Genomic DNA, 14,448 nt, shown 5'->3' with positions numbered 1-14,448 from the left:
TTCTGTACAGAGGAAAAGAGGTGAGAAAATGAAGTGAGAATGGAGATGATTGGAAGCCATGTCTTACCTTCAGAGTGTACTTGTGTAAGTCCCAGGTAACAAGTACAATATAAAACGGTACAGAGCAATAGGGCTCTCCTGGGGGAAGAGAAGAGAGGACATTAGAAACAGGCAGCAGTCACACAATACTGAATCATGCAGTTACTTGTGTTTAACCCTATAAATAATTTAGTACCTTTTTCTAATAAGGCACACTTTATAAAGCTGTTTAGAAGTTGTATGTAATGGTTTTAAAACATCATTTTAATAATAAATCAAATTAATACTACTGCTTTATTAACACAATTTGGGTTGCCAGGTTGTTAAAAATCCTACTGGCTGATATTATCCTTTCTATTTGGTTTATAATGTTATTATCAATGTTAGTTATCCATTAATAGCATTTGCAAAGTATATATTAACCTTTAATAAAACCATTAGTTTCGGCTCCTTTATAAAGAGTGCCTTGTAAGAAAATGGTACCAGTAACTTGAATAACTTGCATTTTGGATATCCTCAAATATGCTTTAATGAAGACAGAGCTGTTGTGATTAGGAAATCTATGGCATGTGTCTTAATAGACCACAAAAACATGACACAGACTAAGATTACAAAACTGCTGTTTTCAGTATTATAAATTTTCTATCATTGTTTTTTCATCACACCAAAACACAGATTCAAGCAAAACCATATGCTTTGCAACTGAGCTACTGATATCATGTGAATAACAAATGGGAACTGGATTCTGCAAAAGCACTTACAACTCGGGGCGCCTCTTTCCAAAACACACACACACACACACACACACACACACACACACACACACACACACACAGACACACGCACAGACACACACACATATACCCACACTCACACAGCTTCAAGTTGTGGTTTGTAAGGCAGAAATACTATAGTAGACTTATCCATCAACCCCCTTTCCCAAAACCAACATGTGTATGCACACACATAAACACACACACAGACACACACACACACACACACACACACACACACACACACACACACACACACACACACACACACACACACACACACAAAACAAAAATGAAATGGTCTCTCTCAACACCCTCACCACATCCAGGTGTGCAGTAAAGCTAAATGAGACTGATTGGCAAGTGGACTGAGAGCTCAGCGGGGGACCGAGATCTGGTGACAGGCAGGGGAACCACTGTTTACCACTGGAGGTCATCCAGACACACATGGTCACACACAAGTTGGGGGAGGAAATGTGTATAGCAGCTGTGGCTGGAGGACCACAGAGAAGCAGCTAGACAGGGGTGTGGGCCAAGGGTTCTAAATACATCAATGTGGGAAAGACAGTAACTATTGTGTAAACATATTTACCTGCACTATCCAAAGCAAAAATATGAACAAAAAGAGGAATAAAGAGGTCTTCTCTTTCCCTTTAGAGATATTACTCCACACAACCTCCACATTAACCGGTGGCTGCTTCCCCCACTGGCCTGAATGATTATAATCAGGGTGTGTGTACATATCTAAATGCATGTGTGTGATGGCGTGCTTATATGTGTGTTTGCAGTGTCCATGTCTCCTGCTCTCCTAGCTCCCAGCTGCTAATAATGCTTCATCACAATCAACCCCACACACAGCTGGCTGTGGTTACTCCGGGTGTGTGCGTGTGTGTGTGTGTGCGTGTGCATGTGTGTGTGTGTGTGTTTGTGTTTGTTTGAGTGAGTGAGTGTGTATCTCCCAGACTTCCAGCTGGTCACGGTCTTAGTCAGTTTCTTATCAGCTGAGGAGAGATCTGCTTTCTGAAAATTAGTCATGAATTCAGCAAATAACGCTCAATCCGTCCCTCAGGCCGTTTACATCTGTGGAAACTGAACCAAGTTTCCTGGGAAACAGTGCTGTTTTCTTTGGCTTTTCACATTACAAAAAAATCTCAGTAGCTTGTTTATATTTTCATTAGACTGCTTTTGAAGTGTACGTGACAGGTTAGGATTTTTTAAAGCTGAAGGTGTTAGGTGGTTGCACTGGGGTGGATTTGTGCACAGTGGACATTTAAATCAGTAGGGCTGACATCTGTAACTGACCCTGTCTGGTGTGGTTTTCATACTGCAAAAGTGAGCTTTGACAAAGCTCCTGGAGGGAATTCTGGCTGAGTGGACAAAATCAAGGCCCGATGAACACTACCTCCTCCCCAGTCGTCCATTAAACCAGACAGTCTAGCCTATGTATTGTCCTGTGAGCCACTGAATTCACATTTCAAAGACGGGGGGGATACCGCTCATACAATCTTCCTCTACTCATTAACTGTGCAACACAACTCCTTTGCTATCAAAAAGCCAGGTAATTTAATGGAAAAAGTAATGTTTCAGTGACTGAGCAATAAAATAAAATAAGAGAGTGAGTCAGAGTATGCAGATGTTTGTTATAAATGTTTTGTAACTCAAGTGTCCTTGAGTTACAAACAAATTCACTCACTCACATTTTTTAAGTGTGTATCCCAGCGCTTTATCTCTTTGCCTAAAACTTGACTGCAGTACCCATGACTAAACTCTGATTCTAACCTCTCGACCCCCGAAACCACCACCACCATCCCCTCTCCACACACACACTCAAAGGCAACCAGTCAAAGGTTGAGGAAAAGCCACTGAGAAGCCAGTATGGATTCGTTTCACAAGCTCGGACAACTCAATGCTTCCCTGAAAGGATTTCCCACAGGTCTTCCTGCCCCCGTGACCGCTTGCGCACGCACGCGCACACACACACGCGCACACACACACACTGGAAAATTCCTAGGGTTGAACTGACATTAAAGCTGATGAGAAGGAGAGTGTAACTGGCATCTCTTGAGACCAGCGGTATACTTGGACGTCCATTATCTGTTTCTCTGCAGTCAAGATATCTCTCACTTTAGAACGTTTACTTTATCATTTCTACTCATTTCTGTTTATCAGATGACCTACATCAGCCTTGATCCAACTATTGGTGAAACTGTATGTGATTTAACGTGAAACACTGCTTGGCTTGGGTTTACTGGCAACTGAAATTCATCGTACAAGCTAGAGCAAGAGTGAGTAACTCAGAAATTGTCTGGGTGGCTGTATATTACATTTCAAAACATTAGGCTGCAGCTGTTTCTTCAGGCTAAGGAAAAAAAGAAAATAAAGTCCAAATTCCCAACACAATGCCGATGAAAAATTGCATATAAAAAGCCAGGAGTTAGACATAATGAGCGACACCATGTGGACATGTGGTGAATGATGCTCCACGCAGCTGACACCTCGCAGGTAGACTGTCTTCTCTATATCGCAATCCATGCGCCTCGAAAATGAGGGATGGGGTTAATGACAGCGTATACACAACACCCCGTTAGGTGTGATCAGCCGGTAACATCTGGCCAACTTGCTTTAACTAAGAACTGGGGGACGGTGGGTTAGATGCCTGGGCTGTCCTGCTCCAGGGACGACTGTGTGCGCGTCCGTACCTCTCTCCACTCTCTTTACCGCTACCTAGCCAGATCTTCACTGCGCAATAAAACCACGGGCAAGAATGACGCGTGCACGAATCAATGAAAGAACGCATAAAGGGGAAAGTGAATTGTGCAACAGCTGGCTGCTGCATGCTGCAGCCAGCTAAAGCCGAAGGTCCATATATCACAAGCCCCGTATGGTTTTCACTGTCTGCGAAAATCTAGACTGAAAACATTTGCATACAACTTCCGCACTTTGTGTCACAGAGTTGTGACACACATGTCGTTTGCAGATGCCTTAAATACATTGACAATTGGATGCTATAAAGGTAACTATTGCATAAACTGATGTGTCATTGCCTAACTAACTATAAGTATTTTCTTTAAAGTTGGGAATCACATCCACTTAAAAAAAAAAACAGAAAAAAAAACCAAACCTTTTTTAACTACCCTGCGACAACGTGGCTGTGGAAAGCATCCTAACAACTTCTACCGAAAGCTCCAGTGGATGCTGATGACTGTCATGAAACTTTATAAGTCTGAATAATTGCGTGCTTGGCTGGCTCTCTCAGATGAGTCAGTTCAGTAAACAGAGGCAAAATTCTCTGCATGCATCCGTTTTATGCGACTCTCAAAGACTTTAACGAAGTATATTTGTTTAAAGAATCACAATCGGTCTTGCACAAAAGATCACAGATAGGAGGAACTATTACATATTGACCAAACAAATTGCTAGCAAATGAACCCGGGGGTTATGCTTGGTCCCTTTCGTATTAAAATTTTTTTTTAAAAATCTGAGGAAACGTGGGAAACAAATAGACCCATCTTGGCAAAACTGTGGTAAATGTCATACAAATGATAAATGGTGACAAATGAAACCCGTGGCTCAAACAGACCCCGTACGAAGCCTCGATGGCCCCACGGTGGACACCTTTCCTGGACCACAGCCAAGCCGGCACATCACAGGTACGCACATGGGGCTATACGGTCCCGTCAACCGTAACTCAGTCCCCGCCAGTGACAGGTAACTCCTCAGCTCTTTCCGACATCCCCTCACCAGAGCGCACGGAAACAATAAAAGAGATGGAAACGAAATGTTAACTTACTTTGTGTCTAGATGAGAGGTTCTGCAATCTCTCCTTCGGGTGCCTAAATTCATTTGTATTCATTTGTCCTGGCAGTCAAAAACCTGATCCGTTAATCACAGCGTGACTCCTTTGCAATGGGGGGCAGAAGACACCGGTCGCCGTTTTACACATTTGACAAGCGTGAGTTGAACTTCCAGAGGAAAAAACTCATGTTGATTTGCCTGTCAAGCCCGGCATAAATTCCTTCTGGCAGGCTGGTTTGACAGAGAGCGTTCCTGTGCGATTGTCCGTCGATATTCCCCAGTGTTTCATTCATTTATGCCGATCCAGTTCGAGGGACGCGCAGCCGGAGAGAAAGCTGGGTTCGTTTGGAGGGGGTTACGGAGTCAGGAGCGTTGAACTCATCCCTTTCCTTTTTAAATAGGCTTTCTGTGGGTAAAGCGATGGCAAAAGCCCCGCTCAGCCAGGTGTCAAGTTACAAACCCAGCGGTTGTGTCGAGCAACTACATGCCTTCTCCGGGGGGTGGCCACACGGATCCTGCCCAAAGCCCCACGCACCGGTAAACCAAATGAATGAACCACGGTGACACGCGTGAGGCGGCGGTTCCAAGACAGAAAAACTACCACACAGGGAAGCCTACAGCTACTCCAGGGACTCTTCTTTATTTGTCCACCTCATTGCCCCGCAATATGTGGAATGACCTGGTTGGAACTTATGAGCCGTTGAGACATTCAAACCACCCCTTTGGATTTCCTCAAGGGAGATTGTGATTGGGAATTTATCAGCAAAGTAGAGCTGTATGACCTTACTCTAAAACTTACAACTGTGTCTTATCTCCAGTGAAAATATGAGGTGGGGGGGGTATGAGTAACCCATTGCAGAGGTTACACGTGAATTTTTCATTTTCTGGAAAGATCTCTCTCTTTTTTTTTTTTTTTTTGTAACACATTTAGTCATATATTCATACAAATATTTTGCAGCACTTCCCTGTGTGAGATATCAGTTTTGCATTCTGCGTTAGAGAAGTGTTAATGGAGACATGGAGAGGGAGCAGCACCTGGATCAGCTCCCATTACCTTAAGAGGGGTCATGTCCTGCACAGCCACAAGAGCCAGTAATTACCACCTGACATCTGGTTTCAGATGTTTCATGAACACTTACGCTTAACAGGGTTATAAGACATTTTGTGTTCCTTTTAAAATACTTGGAAAGGGAGGTAGTTTACATAAGGACTATTTCATCAGTAGAAAGTGTTTCCTTCACAGCGAGGTCTATGGATTATCCACAGTAATGGGGACACGGGGATTCTGCAGACAGATGCTGCTGTCGAGGTTTTTTTTTAGTCGCTGTGAGCACCACAAACAAAATTCCACTCACCCCCATTCACCTTTCCAGATGAGAATCTCATAACCTGGATAAATAAGATCAAAACTGTCTTCGTGGCTAGATGACACTAGTGGTATGTGAGAAAAATATGACATGTCTTGGTTTGTTTTTGTGTTTGTAATTTTGGTGAACACATCCTTCAACTGATAGGGCAAATGAATGAACAGTACTTGGGCCTCCCGCATCAGCTAAATCAACTGCCTCGGGCATTTCGGAGACACACACACACCTGCTCTGGCCTCCGCCAATCATCTCTCAGATCATTTTCTAAATAAGGAATGATATTTTTTTAGCAATCTTGCTGTGATTGTAATTAAATCAATTTGAAGTGAATAATTGGATCATTTCTGAAGCAGGAGGATCTTATCACCTTAACAGCACCTCCACTAAATCTGAATTAATTTAGCCAAGCACTCCGTGAACCGGTATTACGGCAAACTGCGTGTTCGGATGAATGCTTCACACAGCAACATCAGTGGACAAACAACTAGCTGAGGAGGCTACAGAGTGAGGATGCTAGTGACTGGGGTCCATTAGCGCCCACTCTTAGAGCTGACTGGCCAGAGGCCTTGAGCGCTGAAAGGTGGCCTTGAATGACACTCTGTTAGGGCGGGGCCAATTGCGTGTGTCAGCTATGGCAATCTCTCAGTATTTCAGCCTAAGGCCGTTGGTCAGCCAGCCCGAGGGGTGGGTGCTAATGGATGCAAGTCATTAACATCCTCTTTACAGTCCCCTTCACACACTCTGTCCCTTGTGTTTGAGTGCTGGGTGCCGCCCGACCCTCCCATGTACTTCCAATGAGCCACAGCAACTCAGCCCCCATTTTCCAAATTACAAACTCTGCACTTGCTAGCGCGCTCACTGCCACCCCTTAAAGCTGCTTAATTATGGTCATTGGCACCACGTCTGAAAGCTCCCTTTATCCCCCCCACGTTCCAGAAATAGGCCCTGCTGAAGCACACAGGCAGCCCAGATCAAACGCTCCCCATAGGGAAGGGGTCATTACTGGTACTCAGGGCGGACACAGCCCAATGGGTGCCGGGCCACGCCTTGATCCCAAATTGCAGCCTGGGCCTATTGAAGACACAAGACTGTTCTTTGATGCACGGCAAGAGTAACAGCAACACAGGCTGTTTGCATATCAGTGTTTACAGTGAACTGTTTACTGTACATACACAAAAACAACCAATACAGTGTTTTTCAGACTGAAATCGAAGAAAACTGGACACTGGGCTTGGTTTGGTGATCACATGTTTGTCATGGTTTATATTCATCCAGATGTCAGCACTGTTTTACACACTGTAAGTAGCATGTTTTGATTTGTTTCCAGGTGACAAAGCCCTTTATTAGTAAAATTACGACAGATATAATAAGAAAAGTACGTAAAAAGTACTGGGATTTTATTAGATTTATTACAGTGTCTGTGCAACATTCACAATTCAAAACACCTAAGAAATGATGCTATGAACATAACTTAAACAGTAGTGTTTTCAAAGCACATGAGAACATAAAATAACCTCATGTCACTCAACAAATAAATAGGCTGTAAAGACAGTCACCTCTGTGTAGGTGTGTTTTCATGCTGGGCAATGGCAGAGGTTATGGAGGTAGTGGCGGTGAACCAGACAGTGCTGTCTCTCTCAGCTCCACTGCACACAAGAAGTCTGTTCATACAAGGAATGTGTGCGTATGCGAGTGTGTGAATGCGCATGAGCATGTGTGTATATGTGGAGTGTCTCTGTGGTTTGTGTTTTTCCTTTACAGGTGGTTCTCTCAACTTGTTTGTGTTCCTGGTTCTGTCTCCTTCCTGCGTATAGTGATGATTTGGTGATGCACTGGGAGGTGGAGAGTGTTAAAACAAGCCGCCGTCTGCTGTGATTTCTGTCACTCGTTTTGGTGCTTTTCTCTTTGTATTTCTTTTTCTCTTTCTGTTTGTCCTCCGCCTTTCCTCCGTCACCCCCTACTATACTCTGACTCCTCTCTCTTCTTCGCTATTGTCTGCTAAACCCTCCTCGTCTTTCCCTTTTTCCTTTGCTCTCTTCTCTCTGTCTGGTCATCCACTCTCTCCCTGTCATTCCTTCACCACAAACATTTCCAGTGCTGGCACACCAGAGAAGACAGCCACCCCGAAAACAGTGCCACAGCCATAATGAGCATGTTGAGCGCTCATAATAATGCCAGAATAACCTGCTGGGGGAGACAAGCTCTTTTGGGGGCAGGCTCACAGACCTGGCTACCCTGGATTGGAAGTGTCAACACCACACAGACCTGCTCTTGTTGAAGAGTGAAATGTGGAGTTGAATTTCCCCACTATGTGCTGTTTTTAGATTGATTTCTGCAGTGTTTACTATTTTCTCACTGTATTTTTGTGTTCAAGATTGAGAGTTGGTGTGAGGTGCTAAGATGATGCACATTTACAGTAATCATAACTCAGTGGTTTTCACAGTGTACTCTCTGTTTGGGGACTGTACAAAATTATTAGGAGGAAGGGGGAATTCAGAAAAGGGGGAGGGTTATGTATTTTGTCTTTTTGCCGAAGGGAGGGTAGTCAAATTTTTTTAGGAGAACCTGGAAATGACTGAACTTTATCTCTCCAGAGAGCATGGCATTATTTTTTACTACCCAACAGAAGCTGTCACCCTTACTTTATTCTGTATCTCAAATGGAAGCAGAACTCGGGTAAAATTAAATCTTTCACAAAAATGCCAACGTGTCATATGAAGTGCCAGTGACGACTTAAGTTTAAAAATGGCTGGAATTGGATACACAGGACGTATCATTTTGTCAGGTTTGCCATAATTTGGGAAATCACTAATTCCACTATTGTTCAAATATGGTGGCTTTGCAAAAAATATTATGCAGTAAACATATAAAGGTTTAAATTTGTGTCAACCATCTCTTAACCCGCAATAACTGATTTTTTTTTTAGGCCACTTGGGGGCGGCAGAAATAAGTTGTGAACACAACTTTTACGTATTATCACTTTTTGAGTTAATATGTGGAACTTGTTAGCAAACAGTTGCTTATTTACACATCCAGCAATTATGGAGCAATGTTATCATCTAGATTTGGATCATAGCCACTTTAAATTCTCTGTACACCTTTGTTTATTAATGGCATAATTAATTGTGCCAATTCAATAATGTTATATCGCTTTGAGAAATTGTGGGGAGGGGTTTGCAGTTTTTGTCTCAGTCAAGGTCTAAAAAAATACTAAAAACTCTGGGGACGGCCCCTTGCTTTTTCATAATAGAACATATATCATAATTTGCACATTTCAAACTCTTTCGACCCCTTTCCCCACCCTGATCATTTTTTTTACAGTCCCTTTTCCTTTTAGGAAGGACTTTGTGAATGCACCCAAGTGGCAGGCAAGGCTAGTTAGTCTGCAAAAGAAATATGTTGCTATATGGCGAGGTGGAGCAGAAGGGTCTAGGGCAGTATAGCTTTTGCCTCTTTTTATTCCTGACACATTTTTTGGCAGTCAGAGAGTATTGACACAAGACCAACTTGGCACCATCAGAAAGGAACAACACACTAGGAAGTTAGTCCACACCTGTGTGAGTATAAGCATAGAAGATGTACTGTATATAGTGTAAGTGTGTGCACAGGTATGCAGGGTCTTAGATGTGTATGTGAGAGAGAAATTGGCTGCATCGGGTGCTGTGAAATTCCACCTTTCAAGCTCCTCCCTCCATAAACAGTAGGCTCTGACAGCATGTACAGTAGGAGAAACCCTCAATTCACAATGATAAAAATAACAAAATCCCACCTCAGTTTGCAATTCATCTCTTGATTTAATCCAAATTCAATTTCCGATTCAGTACTTATCATCTGTCAAACAGAGCCATAATTCATTCTTATTCTGTACGCGAGGCTCTGTATTGGATTTAAATTGGGCCACCAGAGACCAGGGAAGCCTAAGTAGAAACAGCAGGGCCTAGTGAAACCTGCTCTCTCTGGCATAAAATCAGTGTCCAGATTCCAATGATGCCTTCTGTAAAAGGACTTCATTATGCTCTCAGAATATGGACTAGACAAATATTTGGCTTGGTCATTATGATGCTGTATCCACTCCCCCCATGGAACCAGGTCCTACACCAGGCTCAGTGTTTCTGCATCCCAGAGATGGCTCACCCTACCCCCCATCAGCGTCTCTCTGTCTCCTTCCTGATACAAGCCAAATGGAAAGACAGGAAAACGAAAATTCTGCGAGAAATACGATACGTAAAGAAAAAGAGGAGGAGAAGTGCAGACAATAGGGAATCATAAAATGTTAGGAGTAGAGTATCTATGTGATTGATAATCAGAGAAAACAGGTATTGAACATTATCTCATTTTGAGGAAGAGTTCCCCCCAACTATTGAGTTACCCTGTAACTCCTCAGTCGCCATCATTCTGACAGAATTCAGAAGTGGTCAGGAAGTGTCACTCCTACAGACCCCCAGATCCCCAGACCCCTCCAAACAGATGGTCTTTCACTCAAATTTCTCAGCTACTACTCCCTTCTCTACCATCACTCCCTTTCTCTCCACACACACACACACACATAAATACATTCCTACCTTACCAACAGTGGACTGCTGGATTATGCCGACCAAGTGTGGACCACTATTCCTAGTCATTTTTAAAAATAAAAAAAATAAAAATTGTAAATTTTTATTAAAGGTCTACTTTCATGGTCTAATTGCAAAATTTCTGACAATGTTTACTTTATATATTGCCCCGTCAGCGTGGCCGCTGCCCACAGCAGGCTGGGGCCTGCCCTTTGCCCTGCACTCTGCCTCCCAAGCTTGGCCATTTGGAACAGTTATGGTAATAGATGGGCAACACATTGTAAAAAGCTTTTTTTTTTTTTTCTAAAACCTGGCATTTACCTGGTGGATATAAGAGTGGTATCAATCTTCTCGTCATCAAGAAAGCGAATAAGCATTTCCCAATGCAACCCTACTGTACACAAAAACTTTGTGTATGTGCATGTGTGCATGTGTGAGTGTCTAGTGGTTAACTGTTCTGTAAAGCAAAACCGTTCCAGGCCAGTGGCTGTGCCTGGGAATCACTTTCAGATGGTTCTGATAGCGGGATATTATCCGACTCACTGCGGCCGCAGTTACTGCAGGAAATTGCAGAATTTTCTTATAGACACAAGTCATGGGGCCATATGACCCTGTGTCCTGTCCACGCCGCTGATATAACTTCCCGTTCCGGACAGTGACACAAGCCATCATCATTAGTATGGCCCAGCTGAATGTTTCTTCTTATTAAAGAGACCCTAACTTGGAGCCTAGACTCCTTACACAGCAAAATGTGGCTTACGGTGCCTCTCTTAGCCCAGAGCACAGGGCTTTCCATTAATGACATCTCTAGCATATCTCATAGGTTTACAGATAAGAAGACAATATTTTTTCCAATCTGCTATCGAGAAAAATAAATTGTGTTTCCTGTAGCAAAACAAGCCCTTAGGTAAAACCTCATTCAACCCCATTTAATAAATTTATTTCTATATCTATTAGCTTGGCCTCCTTTTATCAAAACCTCAGTAGGAAAGGAAGAGATTGAACAGCTTTAGGATATATTCATCCAAATTAAAGGCTCCGGGCGGGCAGGTCATGAGGCTTTTACGTGCTCCAGAGCTATCCCAGGTGGGTGGAACGGCTTATTTGGGCAGATGTACTTGTGCTCAGCTTTGTTGTGCCCAGCGGAGCAAGTACGCTGAGGAGCATGTAGTGGATTGGCAGAGCTCTGACTGGGCTGCCAATCTTAACTTCCTTTGCCCCCTCTTCCCTGCTCTCTCATTCCTTCTGCTGATTCTCCTTTACTATTTCTGTGACCCTACCTCTACCTCCTGCCTCTCATATGCCACGGGAGGAAGCCAAGTTTGGAGGGGAGAGAGGAAAAGCTTATCCTTTCTTTAAGTCCACCAAAACTCTTTCTGCAAAAGCCCTCAGGGCTATATAATAAACATTTCATTTCCTCTGGCAAGCAATAGGAAGGCTTATATGATGTAAAAGAGCAGAAATAGCAACTGAAAAATGCTTGTCATTCTGTGTTTCTTGGGCCTGGTTCATTCCTCTAGTTGAATCACTGTATGAAAAGTTTTTAATTCTGAAGGACATTAAGTTATCTTATCGCAGAAGGACAGAACTGCTTTATTTTAGATAGATCAGGTCATCATCAAAAATTAAATATCCTTTATGGCAGTTAAAAGGGATGATTGCACAGTGTTGCTGACAGCATTGACAGTAAGTATACTATTAATAACAATAGAAAGTTCATGGCTCGTTCCGTCAGCTCTCCTCAGGTTTTTTATGTCACTATTCCAGTCGTGTAAATTTTTTCAATGTCAGTAACACATACAAAAATATTTCTCGACCAACTGTTTTATGTGATAACAATTTGGACATGTTTAAAATTCATCTTTTAACATTTGTTCTTAAAAACTGTTTCAAGAGACCTTTTACAAACTTGTTAACTATTATTAAATATTATTACAGAGTTTCGTTGATAGATGGTTTTTCATTTTTTTATTTTGGACACCGTAAGTTTTTGAATCTGGACCTCGGTACAGAGCCAAGCCAAACCACAGATGCCATAATGGTGGGGATAAAAACCACACTGATTTTTGAATTGATCCGTGTAAAAGGAAACTTTGAGCACTTGGTGAGAGAAACCTTGCCCTGTGCTTTTTCCAATTCGTCTTCCATCATCTTGACACCAAGATCCTTCCTCCATGTAGTTTGAAAAATATTAAGGAAGCCACCCCATCCCATAAACATAGCTGTAGTTGAACTTAATGACCCTAAATTGTAACTTTGGCGCATATATAAAAACAACAAGAATCTTTTCCCATAAAAATCAAAGCTATGTGGATGGCAGTGATTGAGTCAAAAGCCAGAAAAACATGGGAAAAAGTAGAACAAAGCCACCTTGTCATCTATAATGATTTTTGCTTGCCTGCATTTCTGCAACAAGTTGGTATTTTCCTCACTTTCAAATGTTTATTTGGCAACCATTGCCTGCTCATTTGGCATTTTTGTGCCCTGTGAAGTGGGCATGGTGCAAGGGTGGGTGGTGCATAAGATGCAAAAGAGTGGGGGTTCCAAGTTAATGTGGTAGCCCAAGGTGAGGTGTCAGTATGTGGTGTAAATTAAATCTGACACTGCATGGAATACAAATATATTTAATAAAGCAGATATGACTAACGTGGCCAGACTAACACAGGGACCCTTCAGCCTTTTCTCCTACTAGCACAAGACAGCCTATTATTCTAACAGATTGTTACACCCAACACACATTACCATTTCCTCCCTAGCCAAAATAAATACTTGTAATGATAATACTTAAGTCTCCCGTTTATACCTGCAGTGTATTTAGGTATGAAAAACACATCTTCCATGCTGCTGCTACTACTATCACACAGATTGTGAGATGAATGGAGGATAAGGTGACTATAATGTTTCCATCAGACTGTATGCTTATTTTCTTCTGGACAAATAAGCACCCATTGCTGCACTCACCCCTTAATTCTTACAGATTCTAACCTGAGATCTGATCCTTGCCCTTAGCTTTGTTCTGCCCTTCCCTTCAAGGTCTGATTTTTGAATTATGAAGTCTCCGTGTCCCTGGATTATTTCAACCTTTTAGCCACACTACCAGTATGGATCTAAGGATAGCAGTGTCAGTCTGTTGGTTGGTCAGTTGGTCCACCACTTTGGACCAGAATGAAAATTTCAACAGCTATTGAATTGGGATTGCCATAAAATTTTGTACAGTCATCATCCCCAGGGCACGAACCCAAAAACTGTGGTAATCCCCTGAATTTTCCTAATACTACCAGCAGGTCACTGTTTGGATTCAGTGACATGATATGGCTTAACATCTTCCAGATGGATTGGCACACAATATAGTACAGACCTTCATGCTTTCCAGAGGATGTATCCTGATAACGGTTGGGATTTTTCATGCAGCACCAACAGTAGGTTGATGTTTTCTGATCACAGTGAAATTTTTTGACAAGATTGGGGTGGATAGGATAGGATGGCTTGCATGAAATTCGGCATAGATATTCATTTTCTCCACAGGATGCACCTTACAGACACCAGTGATCCCCTGACTCGTCTTCTCGTGCCTCCATTAGGTTGTAATTTTTGGATTTTAAGTGAAATATCTTGACAACTACTGAATTCCTCTGACACTTTTTTGAAAATTGCAAAGTCTTTAGAGGATAAATTCTAATAACTTTGTTATCCATTTACATTTCACCGTAGTGTCATCCCCAGGTCCGAATTTCAGTTTGCAACTACCTGTTAACTACTGACATGTCCAGCAACCTCAGCTGTACCTTGTCTTTAGTGATAATTGGCACATATTAGCATGCTAACACGGTAAACTAAGATGGTGAAAGTGGTAACATCAGCATGTTAGCATTGTCAATGTGCGCATGTTAACATTTAGCTTAAAACGTCACTGTGGCCTAA

At 42.4% G+C, this 14,448-nt stretch overlaps 1 protein-coding gene across 1 annotated transcript in view; it reads right to left on the bottom strand.

Annotated features, from left to right (window-relative positions):
- col27a1a (collagen, type XXVII, alpha 1a) overlaps positions 1–4,655 on the bottom strand; it is a 70,186-nt gene extending 65,531 nt beyond the window's left edge. Inside the window, exons 1-2 of the mRNA XM_040158162.1 lie at positions 4,603–4,655; positions 68–138 (exon numbers count right to left, since the gene is read on the bottom strand). Of these exons, the coding sequence (XP_040014096.1) occupies positions 68–138; positions 4,603–4,655 (124 nt within the window). The remainder of the gene's footprint in view (positions 1–67; positions 139–4,602) is intronic.
- Positions 4,656–14,448: the final 9,793 nt, after the last annotated feature.

Source organism: Xiphias gladius, chromosome 20 (assembly GCF_016859285.1).
Source record: "Xiphias gladius isolate SHS-SW01 ecotype Sanya breed wild chromosome 20, ASM1685928v1, whole genome shotgun sequence".
NCBI lineage: Eukaryota > Metazoa > Chordata > Actinopteri > Istiophoriformes > Xiphiidae > Xiphias > Xiphias gladius.
The sequence above is the reverse complement of the archived record's forward strand: the minus strand, read 5'-3'. Positions and strand labels throughout refer to the sequence as shown.